At 36.1% G+C, this 19,454-nt stretch overlaps 1 protein-coding gene across 1 annotated transcript in view; it reads left to right on the forward strand.

Annotated features, from left to right (window-relative positions):
- LOC135107627 (protein bark beetle-like) overlaps positions 1 to 18,969 on the forward strand; it is a 77,864-nt gene extending 58,895 nt beyond the window's left edge. Inside the window, 15 exon segments of the mRNA XM_064017686.1 lie at positions 222 to 433; positions 753 to 983; positions 1,307 to 1,431; positions 2,194 to 2,319; positions 3,618 to 3,632; positions 4,443 to 4,514; positions 6,101 to 6,226; positions 6,702 to 6,879; positions 7,422 to 7,575; positions 7,758 to 8,014; positions 8,682 to 8,878; positions 8,995 to 9,174; positions 12,796 to 12,921; positions 13,452 to 13,514; positions 14,968 to 18,969. Coding sequence (XP_063873756.1) covers positions 222 to 433; positions 753 to 983; positions 1,307 to 1,431; positions 2,194 to 2,319; positions 3,618 to 3,632; positions 4,443 to 4,514; positions 6,101 to 6,226; positions 6,702 to 6,879; positions 7,422 to 7,575; positions 7,758 to 8,014; positions 8,682 to 8,878; positions 8,995 to 9,174; positions 12,796 to 12,921; positions 13,452 to 13,514; positions 14,968 to 15,244 — 2,339 coding nt within the window. The 3' untranslated portion in view covers positions 15,245 to 18,969.
- Positions 18,970 to 19,454: the final 485 nt, after the last annotated feature.

Raw genomic sequence — 19,454 nt, forward strand, 5'->3', positions numbered from 1 at the left:
ATCCTCCTGACTTCAAGTGGACATCACTTATTCACTTCAGAGGGGAGCAATTATTTTCTAGGTGATTTCTTTTAATTTCTCCCCTTTAAATGCTCCTTTGCCTTTTTTCATTTTCATTCTTACCTTTCTCATGCCTCCCAACTCTTCCTTTTTTTTTTCTTCCCATACCATCCTTTCATTCCTCTCACATTTGTTCATTACCTGCTCTTTGTTTCTTCCAGACCGTAACATCCTACACAACTTCACCTACAACGAGTACCACAACAATGTGGAGGGAGCCATATTTGCTGCCACTGCTGGTGAGGTAAATCCATGGCTCTGCTTCTCTTATAGTCGCATAGAGAACAATGGACGGCAGTTGTATGGCAACTTCACCACAACACAAGCTGCTGTACGCCTTGATGTGCAAAACATGCAAGATGTCTATTTTAAGGTGGGTAGCTCTCTCTCTCTCTCTCTCTCTCTCTCTCTCTCTCTCTCTCTCTCTCTCTCTCTCTCTCTCTCTCTCTCTCTCTCTCTCTCTCTTATTTTCATCCTTTGCATAATTATTCTTGTTTTCATGTTTTTTTCTTCATCCTCAGAATATCTTACAGATGCTGGTAGTGAAAAATTATTTTTTAACAGAAGTCTTCTTGCATGGCAGTCATTGAATATCCCAGGAAGATGCACTTAAGAGAAATCACAGCAAGTCTAGGTTAAAAAAATGCAGGCTTCACTTACCTATATTAACAATAACTATCTTATTAATGCAGAACAATCTGGTGCGTAACAACACTGGCGGGCTGCACATCATTGCTGGCTCCATTGGTGCAGCCACCAAGCTACAGGCCAATGTGACCAACAACTTGTTTGAGGAAACTCAACACTGGCAAGCTCTCTACATGGCCTCCAGGGAAAATTCTGCCTACCAGCATGCCCTTATAGCCTACAATGACTTCAGTTGGTCCTTCTCGCCCTACCATGATGTCATCACTCTGGCTCAGGTAACAGGGCTGGAGAACTAGGTGGTCTTTCTTTTTTTTCTAACTCGCAGCTTGATCATGCCTGCTTGTTAGTCTCAAAGGAAAGAAAACTGCTTCTAAATAAAAATTTTGCAAGGCGTGCAGAGAGGCCACACATGCCTGCCAACAGAAAAGATACTGGAAAGAAGACTTACAAAACTTACTGGTGTATGAGTGGGTTAAAAAGGTCATTGAAGTATTTTTAAAGAATTAGTAGTTATAATGATTAACTTGTGATCATTGAATCATCAATTTAATGAGCATTAAATCACTTAGTGTATCCTGATTAAGACAACAACCTGCAGGTGGTGTCTGTCTTCACTCACAACTATGCGCACAGCAACATTGGCCGCCACATTCTGGACATCTATGGCTTCCAAAAAGTCCGTCTCCCTGTATACCAGACCACCTCACACAACAGTCTTGCAAAGTAAGTTTATTGCAAATTCTCATTCATTCCTGTTACCTTTACATATTGCACCTTTATTGAAACACTAAGAAGTAATGTTTTATTTTTCATGCCAAGTTAAAATTGTTATCCCATTTCAAACCCTAGTCATGTTGGGTGTCACTATTTCAGCATCTAATTCAATACCTGAAAAAGGGGATTGGGAGTTTTGCAGAAATTTTAGGGAACAAATACCAAATTATACTACTTTATTAAGGTTTGAGCATTTTTATTAGGATCATATCTTGCGGAGCATTACATAAAATAGTGAGACATCAAGATGTTGATAATGACTGGTTAGTTAAATCTGATGAAAATTGAATGATGAGAATTAGAGATTGAGAGACAGCTGCAACAGCACATAATTATGCAGCTGTTTCTCTGGACAATTCGCAGTGGTCAAAAATGCAATGCACTCTGGCAATAAGAGTTTTGAAAGCTATGATAAAGTTTATGATGTGGCGTAGGAACAGAACTCCATCATAACTCAAGGGTGACCTGTATTGTAAATGATATTGATACCAGGAGTTATGCAATTAACATGAAAAAAAATATCTTTCCCCAACCATGATTGATATTGAAAACAAAGTTTATAATGATTTGTGATAATAATGGTATTTATGAATTCCTCATTGATATTAAGTTAGGTACTCAGAACATTATAACTGACCTGAACAGCACCCTTCATGCATATCCTGTGGCATGGCAAGCTTGTCTTACCAGCAAACTATTTCCCTCCTGCAGGAATCAGGCATGGGATCCCACCTACCAAGGCACAGTTATTGCCGGGAGTGCAGGGCAACAGTTTGTGGACAATGTTTTCTATAACTGGGACAACGCATATGAGTTGGTGGCTGTGAACGAGTCTGTGTGAGTGGCCTTCATTATTTCCCAGTTTTATATTTTCATTGTTTTATTTTGTATCTATACATAACTCTTAGTTTTCTGTCAATTATATGTTATCCCTGCTTTCTCTTGTTCTTAGTTTTCATTTCTCACAAGCCAATTACTTCACAAAATGATTGCTTTCAGCATATGAAATTATATTGGCAAATGATTCTATAATTTTGAAATACAGTTTTATAACGATATAGTAAATTTTCAGAAATAATCTGTCATTCCCATAAACTAAGCAAGCTTTGTTAAGTTTGTAGTAACACAATCTCTTAAGTTGTCTTTATTGTATTTATTTGTTTTATCATACTTTTTACTTTTTTTTTATTTATTCATTTATTTATTTATTTTCTGCTTGTAGACCAGTAAGTTCCATATGAATATTTATATTTATATTCATGTCTTGAGTTCACTGTAATTTTGGCTTTCAACAATTCTTTTATAATGATATGACTCATTTCAAGTGTAGGTCCTGTAATAAGTTTTTATTTATTTATTTATTTTTATTTTTATTTATTTTTATTCTTTTTTTCCTTTGAGACAACAGTTCAAGTGTCAACAGCACAAATGATGTTGCAGTGTGTAGACAGCATAGTGAAGATAGTTCAGAGAGCACAAAACTTGACCAGCAAGATAGTGCACAAAACATTTTCATCCACATTTGAAATAAGGTTCATTTTCACATTCATAGTATTCCCAAGTCATCCTCTCACAGATGATAAGCAGTAGTTGGTTTTGAGAGATTTACCAAAATTAGTTTGCATATATTCTCTCTCATGTTAGAAGTAACTTGTGAAAACATTACATCAAATGGCTGAAGTTCAAGCCTCTGTTGGATGTTAATCAAATGGAGGAGGTAAAACTATCTTCTATTGTAACAATGTATGACTGTTACTCTCTCTTTAACTTTACCTTCAGTTATCATGTGCTTCCTTTTCCACTCAAATGCTATTTCATGAAGGTTCTCAGTCAAACAATTTTTTAATGCCTGTAACTTTACTGCCTTAATTTATTTTATTCTTAAGTTTGTTCCAAAATTATTAAGTTTAGTCAATTTTTTGCGGACTGTATAATATAAAAATCAAAAATATTGTTGTGCTGTATCTTGGGAAAAGTTTTGAGTCCAGTAATGCTTGATGTTCCCTAAATAAGAGAATGTTGCAAGATTGACTTTCAAAATAAGTGACTTAGTTTAGTCTTTTCTGAAATGTGAGCAATGCTCATGTCTAATCCGCCCAATCTTATGCACCCCCTGGCACCCTTGACTGGCACAGGTCTGGACTGCGTAGGTAAGCTCACGTCTCAACAGGTGTGGTGGCACAGCAGGTGTAGTGGTGCAGAATAGCTTACCTGCATGAGACTTCTTGACATCACAAGCATGACTTGTAACTCAGGAAATATTTTCTTCACTAGCTTTGTAAATTAAATTCTATAAAAACTACATTGCTTTTGCATATGACAATAGTTTATTTAAATCAGTTGAACTTTATTGAAAACTGAGTATTTTCTTAATTTCATAATTAGTCTATTATCTACACTAATACTGTTTGAACAACATCAGCATGGATTTTGTTCCTCAAAATTTAGAGAGCAAATAACAGAATGCAGTTTGACAAAATACCTTAAACCTCATTGAGCTTCACTCACCAGTACTCTAAATGCTTTATGGTGCTTCAGTAAAGTTCAGTAAATCTTGATATAATACAATAGATACATAAATCTTTGTGAACCAAGATGAGAATTGGAAATAGTTACAGACTTCCTGGATCATCACTTTCATAACTAGATTTCATGGACAGTTGTTACCTTCAAAATAGACAACACTCAGAAATTTAAGGACAACTGTTAGTTTCAGAACAGACATTAGTCACATGACCACAGGTTATCAGTATTTAGTTCTGTAGTACATAAAGACACACTTGAAAAACCAGACAGACGCAAATATACTCCTGCTACTGCTGTCCCTCCTGCCTTGCATGCCTCCCTCCCCTTTCTTTCCATATGGTAATGGTGGTAGTCATGATGGGGTTGAAGTACACATTAAGGTTCTGTCACTGCATGCTGCTTCATCATTGCTTGTTGTTGTATTGCACTTGCAGGCGGTGCAACATTTCCACCGAGTGCACTGACTCTGAGAGCTTCACTTTGGAGAAAGTAGTAGTCACTGACAGGTTAGTACACCAAATAAGCAGAGTATTTTATTTTCACACCAGTTACTGTTGATTTTTTTTTTTTTTTTTTTTCCTTATTAACAAGAGTAACGTTAAGAATCAGTTGACAGAAATATCATCTTATTTCTCTGATGATGAATAGATTCAGAAGTGAAGTTTGGAGTGAAGCAAGAAAAGTTTGGGGGAGAAATGAGTAGAGTATTTAGTCATAGGTTACAGAGAATAAATGTAGAGTAGGTTGTGTGAATGTAGTGGCACCAAGAGCATCATTGCATGTAGCTGGAACTTGGGAGAGAATAGGATACTGAATGCATTGTGGATAAGATAACTGAGGAACATCTATGGACAGGTATGAATAGTGAGAAATGAGGAAAGTGCATAGGAGAAAATGACTTTATCCAGCGGACCAGGAGTGTTATGGTTGTTTAAATGCACGGAGATGGGAGAAGAGCATATGGATATTACAAATGTGCAATGGAATGGGATAAATGGATGGTGCGAAGAGAATGCTGGATGCAGGAAAAATACATGTGATGCAAAGGAGACTGGCTGCACATGATGGGAATGAATGAAGACCAGTTGTAGATACATAGACATGATGCACCCTCTTAGGTGTTAGCAGGAAGCTCATTCACATGTGGATGTGGAAAAGGGAATGGATCTGTTGTGATGTAGCAGGGATATGCCAGTTCTGTTGTTGGTCCCTGATGGTGAAAGATTTGGGTATGCTGCCACACCTGACACACGCAAGGATAGTTAGTGAGGGTCCATTCTCTCCCTGCACAGACCCCGGAACTAAAGATGTTGGATTTATTTATTATTAATTCTTATCTTTAGAGAATGTATAAGGATGTGTGTGTGTGTGTGTGTGTGTGTGTGTGTGTGTGTGTGTGTGTGTGTGTGTGTGTGTGTGTGTGTGTGTGTGTGTGTGTGTGTGTGTGTGTAGGCTTTAACTTGGTTATCCCACTTATAGGGATGTTGGCCTGATCAGTAGATATTTTCTAATTAATTCATATAAATTTTCAAATACAAAAGATTTCATAACAGTGAGCAGTTATTGCATTTACTTTGAAATATAAGTTGGCAAGGCCTCATTTTTTAAATACTGATTTTTTGTAGGCTTGATACGTAGGAAGAAAGGGTTTGTGAGCTAATGTTTTCTTGTAGTTAATTTCCAACTTGTATGTCAATAGTGCACATTTAAGTATGAACATCAACTAAATCTTTAGTTGAGATCCTCACCATTAAATTTGCAAGATTTGTAAAACAGTAGTGCATGCTTAGATTTGGACATCAAAGTTCAGCATGAATTGTGTACAAGTTGTATTTTTGTAGGGAAGGGTTGTAGGACTTACAGATATAAGCAAAATTCCCTTAGCATTATTACTTGTTGTATAAGAAATATAAATGTAAAATAGTTTGGTGATAGGTCAGTAGACAGTAAGGGTGGGAGTTTTATCAATCATGTCTTTCATATAAGGTATGTAATGTTTCATTAAAATGTTCAGTAATCATAATAGTTATATGATTTAGAACTTCTATAGAATTGCAAAGCTAAACTCTGGAGTTGATGTTTTGGTGTACAGGTCTGATGTATGGAAGACTCCCATTGATGCACGAAACAACTGGTGGGGCTTCAATACTTCTGTGGCAGTGTCAGGCCGTATCCATGACAAGACTGATGATGAGACCCTCCTACATGTCGATTACAGGTAGTTTCCCTAAAACATCTTTTTCCTTCATAGGTCTCATGGCCATAAGATGGTTGGGATTTTGCCAAGAACAAGGATTCCTCTAGGAAGAATTTTACTTGGAGAGAAAAAAAAAAAAGAACTTTGGTTATTGATGAATGTGAACACAACTATATTTCCTCATACAGATTCATATAATAAATATTTTTGTTACAGTGGTTCATAGGCTTTCTACTCTAACATCAGAATAAACAAAATTCTGAGCACAAAATATTTTCCATGAAATGGGGGTCAAATTGATTAGATAAAATTATATTTTCTACTTTTTTTTTTATACTTTGTTTATTGCATGGGCACACACACACACACACACACACACACACACACACACACACACACACACACACACACACACACACACACACACACAGAGCTGATGTTTGATTTCTGCTTTCCCATATAGGTGATCTCTAACAGTAACTGTTCACAATTGCAGTAACTGGAAGCTAAACAACTACTCACTGCTGCAAGGATGTGAACCAGGCTACACCTTAATAGGGGACTCTTGCTACTTGTATATAGGGGCACCTGTCACTTATCATGAAGCTAAAGAATTCTGCAGGAAAGACAATGCTTCACTGCCATTCCTTCAGAAGTGGTATTGGGAAGTCCAAGTGAGTGTTACTGCCAGCAGTCGACTTGATTAATGTAAAGTAGTACTTCCTTTTGATTAGTTCAGCAAGCACCACATTATTGCATTTTCATTCTCAGAATCTTCATGTCATTTTATAATACAATCCCTCTCCAAGTCTTACTTTGCAGGTTTCATTATGTAAACTGTTGACTTAGTTGTAAATTCTACACCTCTTCATAAAAGATTTATTTAAAGTTGTCATCCCTTAAGACAGGAGAGAACATAGTTTAGTTTTGAGGTTAAAATCTCCTTCAACATTTGCTCTTTTGTGCTGTACACTCTTCCATTGCTGTGAATGTTTTTGGAAGATCTGGTTTGGAATGGCTATCGGGTCTATCTTTGCATTTTTCATGATACCTTCTTGGGCTTAGGTGTATAAAAGGAGCTATAGGAATGTTTTATATTAACATTTATGTATAGAAAATACGAACTCATCACTTAACATCTCTTCATGTATGAATCCTATGTACATGTGTGACAACTGTTTTTCTTTTAGCTACATGTGTGGTTACTATTCTTCAGCATTGGTTGTTAGAGCAGCAACCAGAATACCTATGGGAGTCAGACATAGTGTGGGTGCAGCACCTGGACGTCATCAGTGGCTGTGCTGGGTTTGTCTACCGTCAGGTGCGCTCTGTTGACTGCAACCTGAAGCTGCCATTTATCTGCGAGTCTGGTTTGTACCCATGGTTGTTACTACTCAATGTTTTGAATAAATTTCTCACTGATAAAAGCTTAATTTTTTACCAGTGTAAGACCTACAATTACTTTTATTCTAGATAGTGATTCTATTATTATATGTATGCATACACTTCACTACTTTAATAATTACAAATATATATTATCTTCCTATCACAGATGCAGATGAAAAGATTGACCAGCTGGCCTGGGCTTCAGACCCTCTGGCAGTGGCAGCCATTGCTATGACTATGGGTTGCCTCATCCTGGTGGTTGCCTGCTTGTCTTGCTGGGTTTGCAAGTCTCGTGAACGTCGCAAAGAAAGAATCATGCGCCGCAACTCAATCCGTGCCTCCATCCGCTCCAACAGATCAGCCATTTCCACCTCCACCACCACAGGGGGCTTCAGCGATCTCACACGCCGCAGGATAATTGAGGTGGGTGTTCTATTGATTCTGTTCAGGTCTTGGAAATAGTAATAGTTAAAATAGTTTGAAGATCAATTTCCAGTAAGATTTTTGTTTTTTCAAGCAGAAAAGTAATTCCAGATATGTCTGTATACCAGGTGAACCTCCAAATAAATATTAAGGAGGGTAACTGAAGCAAGGTATCTACATACTCACACATAATAAGATTCTCTCATGTTTTAACCATTCTCATCTTCTTAGCTTGAACACATCTAGGGGAGAGGACTGATCCTCATCATTCAGCATCAGAATTTACTTACCTCTGACAAAACATAATCCCTACATCTGATGGTTCAGGTCTTCTTGTCAAGGCCCTTTAGGATGAGTCTCCATTTATGCATTCACAACTGTTCCTCATTTATCCTGATCAACCGCTCTTTCTTTGCTCCCCAGGCACCCTTCTTACATCTTATGCTCTTGCATCCATACATTTCAGTGAACAATATTATATTTGGCTACATAAACATTACATGTAAAATCAGCACATAAAACATATTGTAATTTTGATAACTATTCTAATCTCAGAAAATTAACTGAACAGAAATAGCAATAAAAGTGAAGTGAATGTTATTTGTCATCTTGATTATCATAATATGAGTTACAATGAACATATGGTGTAAGCCTGTTCTTTTATCAGGACCCTCAGCATGCAGTGCCAATGAAGGGGCAGGAAGCTGTTGGGGGTGCTGCCAGGATGAATGGACTCCATGGCTCCTTTGACTCTATTGCCAAGTCTGGGCTTAATTCTTCCATAGATGAAGATCCAAGCTTTGTTGTATATGAGGAGACCACTCCCTCAATTCCTCCTGGTTACTCTTCTCAGCTGGATGACAGGTCAGTAGTGCATAAGGAATCTTGCAGTAGGTGTTTGCGGTAACCCTTCCTCACCTAACATCCACCATTGCCACTAACTAACGGCCTTCAGCCTCACTAACACCCCTTGCCCCCAGGTTCTCCGGTGATCCCCAGCTTGAGAATCACAATGTGAACGAACTCCTTCGGCCAAGCTTCAACATAACCTTCCAGAACCAGGGCTTCAGGGATAACTCAGCATTCTCCTCTCGTGAAAACTCCAGCTTCATGCCCCAGACTACTTCTGAGGCCTGGGTGACTGATGATCAACCAGCAAGGTCAGTAACAATGATAAATCTTTCTTCAGATAGCAGGTATGTAATAATTTACAGTAAGAGATCATTGAGCAATGATTACTGATTTAGAGGTCTTCATTTTAATTTTGAAATTACAAGCAGATCCAATTCTTTTGCTTTTAGTTTTGTTAAATGAAATCTTGTTGTGTAATATGTCCAAATGACAGCCCTGGAATATGGATAATTTTCCCTATAAGACAAGAAGGATATAGCTTACAGGATAAGGATTAAGTAGTTATTCTTTCATCCATTAACATCCTTTAATTAAACATCTTCATTCTTTCAGCTTGACTGTTAATGCAATGTAATAAATAGATGGGTCTTAAAGAATTTATGAATGGAACACAGTATTATTTCTTTATAATATTACAGTCTCAAGAAAGTGGATCTGCTTGTCTATGTAAAACCCATTACAACTCAGGTTTGAAAATGTTTAATAGATTAAGATGACTGGTGCAAAGACAGTATGATACTAGGAATATTTAGTTCCCCTCATGTGCAAGGTAAGTGGCCAAACAGTAATGCTGAGATGCTGCTCAAGCCTGCTGTATGCATGTTATTATTGATGGTTTTGCTTGTCTGTTACTTTTGAGTGACTAAGCAAGAGAGGATTCATATTTATCATGTCAGGGATCTTTATAGTCAATTTGAAAACAACTTGCTGAAATGGTTCAGTAATTATTTCTAGAGTATAAAACAAACAGCCTAAAGATGAAGGGCAACATAGGAGGGAAGGACACAACAAACCTCAAATCCAAAGAGTACCTATTTCAAGTTCATTTTGATCATTTCCTCAATATTGTGATACAGGTGACCAGTATAAGAAGTTGAACCACTCATCTTAGTCATTTCTTATAACCATTCAGTCTTACTACAATGAACTGAAAGTTAGATGTGCTAGGAGTCCACTTGCACTAAAGTGTGTGCACTTTCCCAGAACTAACTTAAATTTCTTTCCTGCTAAATTTCTCAAACCAAAATAATCTGATTTGTTCACTTTTCAGACCCAAGTTGAATTTTTTTTACTGCAGTTTCTCAAAGCAAAATAAACTGCTAGAAACTACTGTCACAAATGAAACACAGATACAGATGCAGTAACATGTGTGCAAGCTTGGCTAATTTACTTGATTGACTTTCTAAGAGTATGGAAGTTCAGATGGGTTAAGAATTCAGTTCTCTAGAGAATGTCAATGAAAAAAAATAGCCAAAGATTACATTTTAATGTGTGGCATTATTATCCATTTTAATCAGCATTTTTCTCATTTTCTTTTGAGTATGAGGACAATGATGACGAAATCTGAACAAATAATCCATAGACCGTATATCACGCAGAGTGCAATAATTGATGACAAAATGCAAAACATGGTCCTAGTGGTATTTATATGCAATTCCAAACATATCTTGCTTTTGCCCCCCTCTGTCATTGAGTTGACTTCCTTAATCAACAGAGCATGAGCAAGATAGTCTGCTCCTTGCTTAGAGTGTGGGTTCCTGGATGAAACTGGGTGTTGGAGTGATGGTTCTTGGGTGGCATTGGATGTGTGTGTATGCTGGTTCCTGGGTGGTATTGAATGTTGGAATGCTGGTTCCTGGTTGATTCTCACATCATTACTAATCCATTCATTATTAATTTGTTTACCCATAACCATGCTCCTTTTTTATAGTTTCCTTAGGGAAAGAAAATAGCAATGCTAGTTTTTGTTTTTAGTCACCATTTACTTTCCTATGTGCTTACAGGATTTCCATTATGATATTTCTAAAAAGTGTTTAATGAAATTTTGACTAAAATCAACCTAATTTGATTGCTTCCAGTACCAATAGTTGTTACTGACAATAATTATAAACAGTCTCACTTAAATCTGCAAAATAACCAATTTTGACACCAAATGAAATAATTTCCATTGATTTTATAAAGATAAAATTTAATGCTTTGTAGAGACAACTATGTTTATGTACCATGTTTGAAAGCTCTTTACCAGCATGCTCTAGTTCAGCCACAAATTGTTATGGCATGAGCAACCAGTGTATTTTGATCAAGTAGTCTGTCACAGGAGTTTTTTACCTCCATAGTTGTGTATTCTTGGACTTCATGAGCTGGCATAGTATTTGATAACACTGCAACAAGCTTGATTAGTATTGTGCTCCTTTCTTTGTTCCTCAGATACTCTCCATATTGCTGGCTGAACTTAAAACTTGCTGTTGTTTTCTTGGAATGCAGAGGCACAACACACCCTCCATGAACATGGATTTTATGTTATCATTATTTATACTGTTTGAAATAATATATAGAAAATTGTCTCAAGAAAATAACAATGTGTGTAACAATGTGAATGTTTAGAATAACATTCTTTTGAAGAGAGAGACCATGATGCATACAGTGGCATGTTTTTACTGACAAAAAAAATGCACATCCATACTTGCTGCTAACCAGTCTTAGTAGCATCAATTATGTTTGTTTTCTAATTTTAATCTTGTATTTTGCATACACTTTTTGATAAAAAGAAATATTTTACACTTGGTCATTCACCAAACAAGTTTGTCTCCCTCCCGGTAAAACGAAAGAAAAGAAGAAAAAGCTTCCTCAGTACCTTGCTGCACTACCCTTGTGTTATCAGTCTTACAAAAGATCATATTCAAGATAGAGTTCATACAACAGTAAAGTAAAGGGAGGTCCTAGTGGTATGAGCAGTTAGGTTCCATTTAAATTGCTCATATAGTAAATTCTCATATAAGGAAACACATAACTAATGGCAAAAAAGGGGTTAGGTTCCATGACCCTTGTCAAAGCTAAGTTTTCAAGCTAAAACGTACATCAAATGTAACAAATGTGTGTTACATAATTGTTGATAAAACAACATGAAAAAGAAAACAGCATACAAAGAACACTATTTTGTATGCTTGTCTCTGTGCATCTGAGTCACTGTACATCACCATACAATCAAGATGTGTTGGTGGGAGGGTGCAGGAAAGCGTGCATTTCAAACTTTGCAATTTTACTCACCTCAGACTGAAGCTCGTATCATTGGATTTTTGTGCTTGTATAAAGAAAATAGTGGCTAATTTACACACGTCGTATCATCGGTTTGTCATGTAACGGATGCTCATATAACGGGGCCTCCCCGTATCTGTATTTGTAGCAATATGGCAGTTTACAAACTATAGCTGATAAATTTGTTAGGGTTTTGGAAAGTGGCAATATACTCGTATGTACACTGGTGGTCCAACTGTAAGGGAGGAGAAAGCGTGGTGTGGCTTTTAGATCAATTTTGCCAAGGGCAACTATAGTTTCAGCTGAAACTAATTAAAAAACCAGCATTAATGATGAACTATCTCAATTTATTCAACCATGAGCTGGTGAACAAATCTTTTTTTATCTTTTTATTATTTTAAGCTAAAATCTCTTCAATATTCATGTGAAATTACTCAGATAATTACTGATATTCCTCTTGATCTACCATAAACTTCATGTCCAATGATTTTAAAAATATAATTTCCATTTTTGTTGAGGGTAACTGTGCCTTTGTCATCTTCAGCATAATAATGTTCCTGATGACATTTAATGCCTGTTTGCTTGTACGAACAAGACCTTGTTTGCATTTACAGTTTTGGTCAACAGTCTTTTACTACCTATGGGCATGACTCCCGCCTGCCCCCTCTCCAGCCGCAGCTGTCCCCAAGGCTCAGGCTTTTGCCTCCGCCACCCTCCAGAAGGGAGTTTCCAAGTCCAAGGTAGGCAGACCAGGGTAGTGAGGCACTGAACATGGTTGTCTCCTCATGTGATTTTGAATCAGGAAATACTCTGATGCATGACAAATTACTAATTTGCATGAAATAATTTTCAGTTTGTGATGTGATTTAAGAAAATTATAATGCACATTTAGTAATGCAAAACTGCATCAGGTCTCTTTATAATGCATGACAAATTACAATGCCTGAATCTAACAAAATAGTACTCCAAGGTTATTTTATATGTAATTGATCCTAAGTATTGTTATAATAATGTATGCATGGAGAATGCCCTTTCCTTCAGCTTTGAGAACTGTAACTCAATAAACAAAGACAGTTTGTTGGTAAAATATTCATACCAGCATCCATTCAGTCTCTTCTGTTGTCCATCATAGCATGCAGTAAATTCCTAACCAACAGTAGTCCTATGCTTGAGTAGGAATATTAGAAACAGTCTACAGTTCAGCAGGTATTAGTATGGTAATGGTATTGTGATATGCAGGAAATTAAACAAATCATTCTGACACTTCCAGCTACCAGCAAAGTAGCAGCTCACCTCAGATGCCTCCCAACAACCAAGCCTGGCCTTTCAATGGGTAACTGATTGAAGATATTGACTCAATTGTGTGTAAAATATATATATATATATATATATATATATATATATATATATATATATATATATATATATATATATATATATATATATATATATATATATATATACAAAATAACCAAATATAGAATGACAAAATTACCAACCAAAATCACAGTGTTTTGATCCGAGTCTTTAAGCATGATGCTAATATGACTGACTGTAGTTCATAAACACACACTGTGGTTGTCACCTATGAGAGAGAGTCTATAATGCTGTATTTCATGTTCTCTTTCAAGTATCTACAGTCATTGCCACTCAACGTGATCACAGTGAGTTCCGTGTTGCCAACTTGCATGCCTATTATTCTGTCAATGTATCCACCACAGAAAAGCGGCACGGGAAAAATCAGCGTAAAGATTTGTTTTATTAACATCGCTCAAACTTGGGCAAGAACATTTTATTTTATTTCTTATTTATTTTATTTTTTGGTTCTTTTTAAAATGGAGATAGTGTTTTTTCCTTGGAAATCTGTTATTTTCATGCACGTGAATTTTCTCGGGGAACATAAATATAACATAATATATAACTGGTAAATGTTCAACTTCACATTTTGGCATTCAGTCTGGTAGTGACCCAAATATCCACTCTCCACCTCGGTGGTATATTTGTATATTTGAAATGAGCAAAACCAAAGCAGACCTAACCAAACCATGAGACTCACCATATTTGCCAGTGTATTAGATACACCTCACCTATTTTACAAGTATGTTATATAGAAAAAAAATGTTTCATTATAAAGTTATGGAAAAAAAAAATTGTAGAGAGAGAGAGAGAGAGAGAGAGAGAGAGAGACTCTGATTTATGGTGGTTTACTGTATGTATATACATGACAATGACAGTAAGTAAACGTGACTTATACTAGTCAAAGCAGTGTCAAACTTGGGGTGATAATGCGCTAACTCAGGATGGAAAGAATTTAGGACTATGCATGAAACTCAGGAGGGTACTGTATATATTTGTGTTACCTCAAATGCAGTAGTGCAAATGTGCTTTTTTTTTTTCAATTGTGGTATTTTTATATTATTTTCTGGTTCCCTGGCACCAGTTAATTTTTTCCCATAGGTTCTTCAGTTGCCATAACACACATTTTCCATAACAAATGCTACGTTGAAATGAATCATGTTCGTTGTAGCATACCCCACTGTACAATAAAAACGGATCTTTGTTATCAATGAAAACATCAGGTGAGAGAACTCATGTTGCCGTATAGAAGTTATTTTTTCTGCACAGCTTTTCCGTGGTGGATACAGGGGCAACACAACAGGCATGTAGCTTGGTGACATGTGACTATTTTATGAGTGAAAAATAGTCCTGTAAGCATTCATAATTTGGAAAATTCACCAGAGCACACTTTTCTGTATCCATGAGTAATTTCCCTTGATGCTTTACAGTGGTGCCTCCAGCCTCCAACCAGAGGAATTGTCAATACATGGCTCCACAGCACAACTGGCTGGGAGTAGCATAACTACGGACTCCACCTTAGAGATGAAAAAAGAGGCTGAGGACCCTCACCTGTCTGCCACACTTCCCCGGGAACAGGGTCCCACCTACCAATACATGTCTGCCAATGTTCTCAGTGGCCAAAACTCAGGCTCAAGCTCAGATAATTCTGCCCATGGATATTTCTCTGGACGGTCCCAAAGTCAACCTCTGGAGACAGCTATGTGAGATTATAGTTCTACAAGTGATGTTGGCTTGACAGTAATTGTAGAGAGCATGATCTCAAAGGAGGGTATCATAAACCAATATAGTGAACAGCAGTGACCATCCAGCACATATACTCATTACTTGAAGTGTTAGTTGCACATGAAAATGCAACATGAAACACATGGTGAGGACATTGTTCCACCACATGAGACCATCTACTGAATGTGGTGACCAGGTGAGATAATTTATAAAATTATGAGTTTTCTACTTCCACATTGCTAGTGGTAATTAGAGCTTCATTACATTTGGCTTTATAGAGCTGAAGCAAAGAAATATTTATCCATTGCAGTGGAATTTACAGAATAAAAGTAGATTACAAGAACTAGGTTAGCACAAGAGAATTTAATGTTCTTGAGCAGTTTATGAGCATATCAGTGAGGCTTACTGAGTGCATTTAAATAGCATTTACAGTGTCATTATCACCAGACAAATACAATGAAATTATAATTCTCCTGACATTTTTGTAATAAGAACATTCTTCACCAGATATTATATTAGAAAGCGTTTACTTCATAAAAGGCACATAAGCATTAATCTTAAAACAGTCACAATCAAGCTACATCTGTCACAATCATGGTCACAATAATACATTAATGTGGTATATGTGACAACTGCAATTAGCTTCGTTAAGCTGACCCAAGTAGCAATGGGAGGTAGAGGCTAGTTGCTCAATAATGAGGACTGAAAACATAACTCTCATGGATACTGCCACCCTTTGGGTCTCAGGTACACGTGTGAAAGGATTGTGATAAGGGCCAGCATAAATGAATATTAGTTTGTAGCATATCTTTTTCTACAAATTGTACATATGTATGTTTTAGTGTCCTGAGGACAATCACACAGATCTATATATAAGCAAGATCTTCCAGACTACCAGAATGCATGACTGAAATACAAAGAATGAAGAGAACAAATTGCTCTAAAGGATGGATACACTTTCAATTATATTTATCTAACTTCTTCCCAGTGTGTGTGTGTGTGTGTGTGTGTGTGAGAATATGCATCATATTGTGGGACTACAGTAATGTTTGATGTACATGGTTGTGTGAAGTGGTGTACAAAGTTCCTGAGGTTATCAAGGCCTCACTCACCTTCTAGCAGTGCTAGGGAGGTGGCAGCATCCCAGCTCACTCTACTTTAACTTGAGGCTCTGCAAGTAATCAATTGTATAAATAACTATGTAAAAAAAAATTATTCACAATTTATACGCAGGAAATGTAAAAAGTTTGAAAATTTGCTTGAAATTACATTAAATTCTAACAATGATCATATGAAAAAAACCTACAGTAACAGTAGCTAATAATGTGAAACATTCTTTGATATATTAGATTTTGGTCTGAATACACCATCTATTGTGGAATTCCTCATATGCACTACTATATAATTGAGCCAATGGTGGTTAATGGAGATAAAATGCAAAACCTAATGTGCAACATCTGTACACTTGAAAGATCAACAGCTGACTGATGAAATGTTGGCACTGGAATGGCTGGGAAAGGTTTATTATTATTTTTCTCTCCCGAAGTATTATTTCTAAACAAATTTTAACAAGTGACTAGTTCATTATTCCTGAATCAATGCAAATCTTCACAACATCTATTTAGCATAGAAACTAATTTGATAATTATGATGTATACTGACTCCAGAGAGAGAGACTGTTGTCAACACTTTATCAGATAGCTGATGGCTGAAGGTTCAAGTGTAGTAATGTTGTGCATTAGATTCAACATTGTATTCCCCACTAACCACCCTTTAACCCAACAAATAAAACACACTATTTTCATTTCATCACTTCATTTAAACTATTAAAATTTTTGTGGATTCTTTTTTTTGGACATCCTGTATAACAATTTACAAGAGGTTATTTTACTTTAGTATTGTTTCAAAAGTTTGTTTCTTTATAGAGTAATGAAAAGTATAGCAAGTACATGTGTATACCTTAAGACAATAATATATATTCAATTTGTATTTTGAACACTTAAAAATGCAGTGTATGAGGAAATACAAAATTAATGTTCTTATTCAGCTATTAATACATTTATAATTGTCAATTTTTTGTATAATCATGTATTAATACATTTATAATTTTGCCAATTTTTTTTATAATTATGCTCTTATCTATTTCCAAAAACATTTTTCTACTGAAACATTTCCTAACTTTATCTTGGTGCCTTCTATTCTGCAATGCCTTAACTGTTAGTCCCCTATGCAATGAATGAACCACATAGTCTGGTAAAAATCATGTATTTTTGTACAGAATATTTGATTTTGTGTTTAAATTTGTAAAGTTAGGTAAAACAGAGGAATGTATAGATTTAATATCTCTATAATGATTTCTTTTTTCCCCCCTTTTTAAGAAATTGTTATTGATGAAAGAGAAGTATTGTCTTTTTTCACGTAGAATATGAAGATTACTCTGACATACTTGTGGCAGTCTCCCTCACAATATTATAATCATACACTTCATACATAATCGTACACCTACAGGTGTAGAGTACAGCACCAGATATATTTCTGGTGTCTTGTGTACCTAGTCACTGTACATACAAAGGCATTTTATTTTATCTCATGGTGTTGGACCCATAACCAAGCACTGTCCCTGCCCTCACCACTGGAAGGAGAAGTGTTAAGCATGTGTTAGGCTGTCTTGTCAGATAGGTTGTAATTGTAATTTTATCACAAATACAATACATGACTGAACTAATGAAATAAATCCATTTCCATATTGCAAATACTTAAATTCGATATTACTGAAGGAATGACTTTTGAGGACAAATACTGAAAAAATCTTCTAGGGGTTTGAAGAAAATAAATTTGTGAAATCTTCAAATCTAGTAATTGTTACTGAATATTGTTCACACTTGAACTGTAAAGTATTCCTCGGTAGGGCCATTTATTTATCAGATGTCTTCAGCCTTTGTCAATAAAATTTTGTCATGTTTATATGAAAACTGTCCTCATATATCCAGTTCTAGTCCTCTCTTGTGGCTCATTCTTCCAATCATCCTTCCTGACTTGGCTTGCCTCACTTGTCTGACACACTCCACTGGCATCCCTGTTGTGCCTTCGCAGCAGCACAGTGCCTTCAACTGGCCTAAACCAGAGAACATCTCTGTTGTGCCTTTGTAAGCAAAGTTCCTTGCTTATTCAACCAAGGTACAAGGCCTTGTCAGTGTTGTCTCAATGAATGGACATAGTATGTATTTTGTAGATTAGTAGCTATTGTTCTCTGATAGTAAAAAGTAACCCATTGCTGCTGCAGACTTTAGGTTGTTTGATGATGCTCATGAAAACTGATTAGTTCATTTTTTTTCTAGTTTTTATGTAGTTATTCCTTCTTGTATAATGCAAATGTTAACAGATATACAATTTGTGATACTAGAAGTATCAGATGTAGAGAGAACATTTGCTCTTGTTGACAAATCCTCAAAGGCAAGGAATTAATGTTCTACATGTGCAAGAAATAGTTATGAAGTTCAGTATAGCTATGTATGTAACTTTTGACATGTATTGTGATTTCACACCATGTTCACAAATATTTTACATTCAATCTGATATTTGTTACAGTGACAGTCCATGAAAGTGTGCAAGCACATGAAAGCAAAAAAAATAATTGTAGAGTATGTCACAGATTTTTAGTTTAGTTTTTATACCTGTACATTTGTATAATAAATTATTTAAATAAAGGAACTTTACTTTCCCTAATATTTTTCCAAAAGAAATACTTTGAAAACCTCAGAAACATATCATTTTTATCTTCGTCATCTGAAATGAGGAATGTAGCAACATTGAGGCATAAGCACCATGTCAGTGATGCTTGAGTTATACCCACTTCACAAATCTTTACCCCCTCCTCTACTATGAGTCAGAAAAAAATTCAACAAATCTGTACCTCCTATAGAAAAAAATTGTTGTGCAAAACACAAGTCTACTCCTGAGTCCAAACAACAGAGATGTTAAGTACCTGGAACTGAGATTCAGTCAAACAGCATGTAGCACACTGCTCTCCATATACAGTCAATCATGCTTTACTGAAGTCATGAGTTTTTAAAGCTCCAGTCACTTTGTTTCTTCTAGTATTTTAAATAGAATTAAACTTCCTTTAAGTGGTTCTCAGCAGCTCAAAAACTAGTCAAAACCACAGAGGCCAAAGAAATACAAATGTTTAAAA

Source organism: Scylla paramamosain, chromosome 15, assembly GCF_035594125.1.
Source record: "Scylla paramamosain isolate STU-SP2022 chromosome 15, ASM3559412v1, whole genome shotgun sequence".
Taxonomy (NCBI): Eukaryota; Metazoa; Arthropoda; class Malacostraca; order Decapoda; family Portunidae; genus Scylla; species Scylla paramamosain.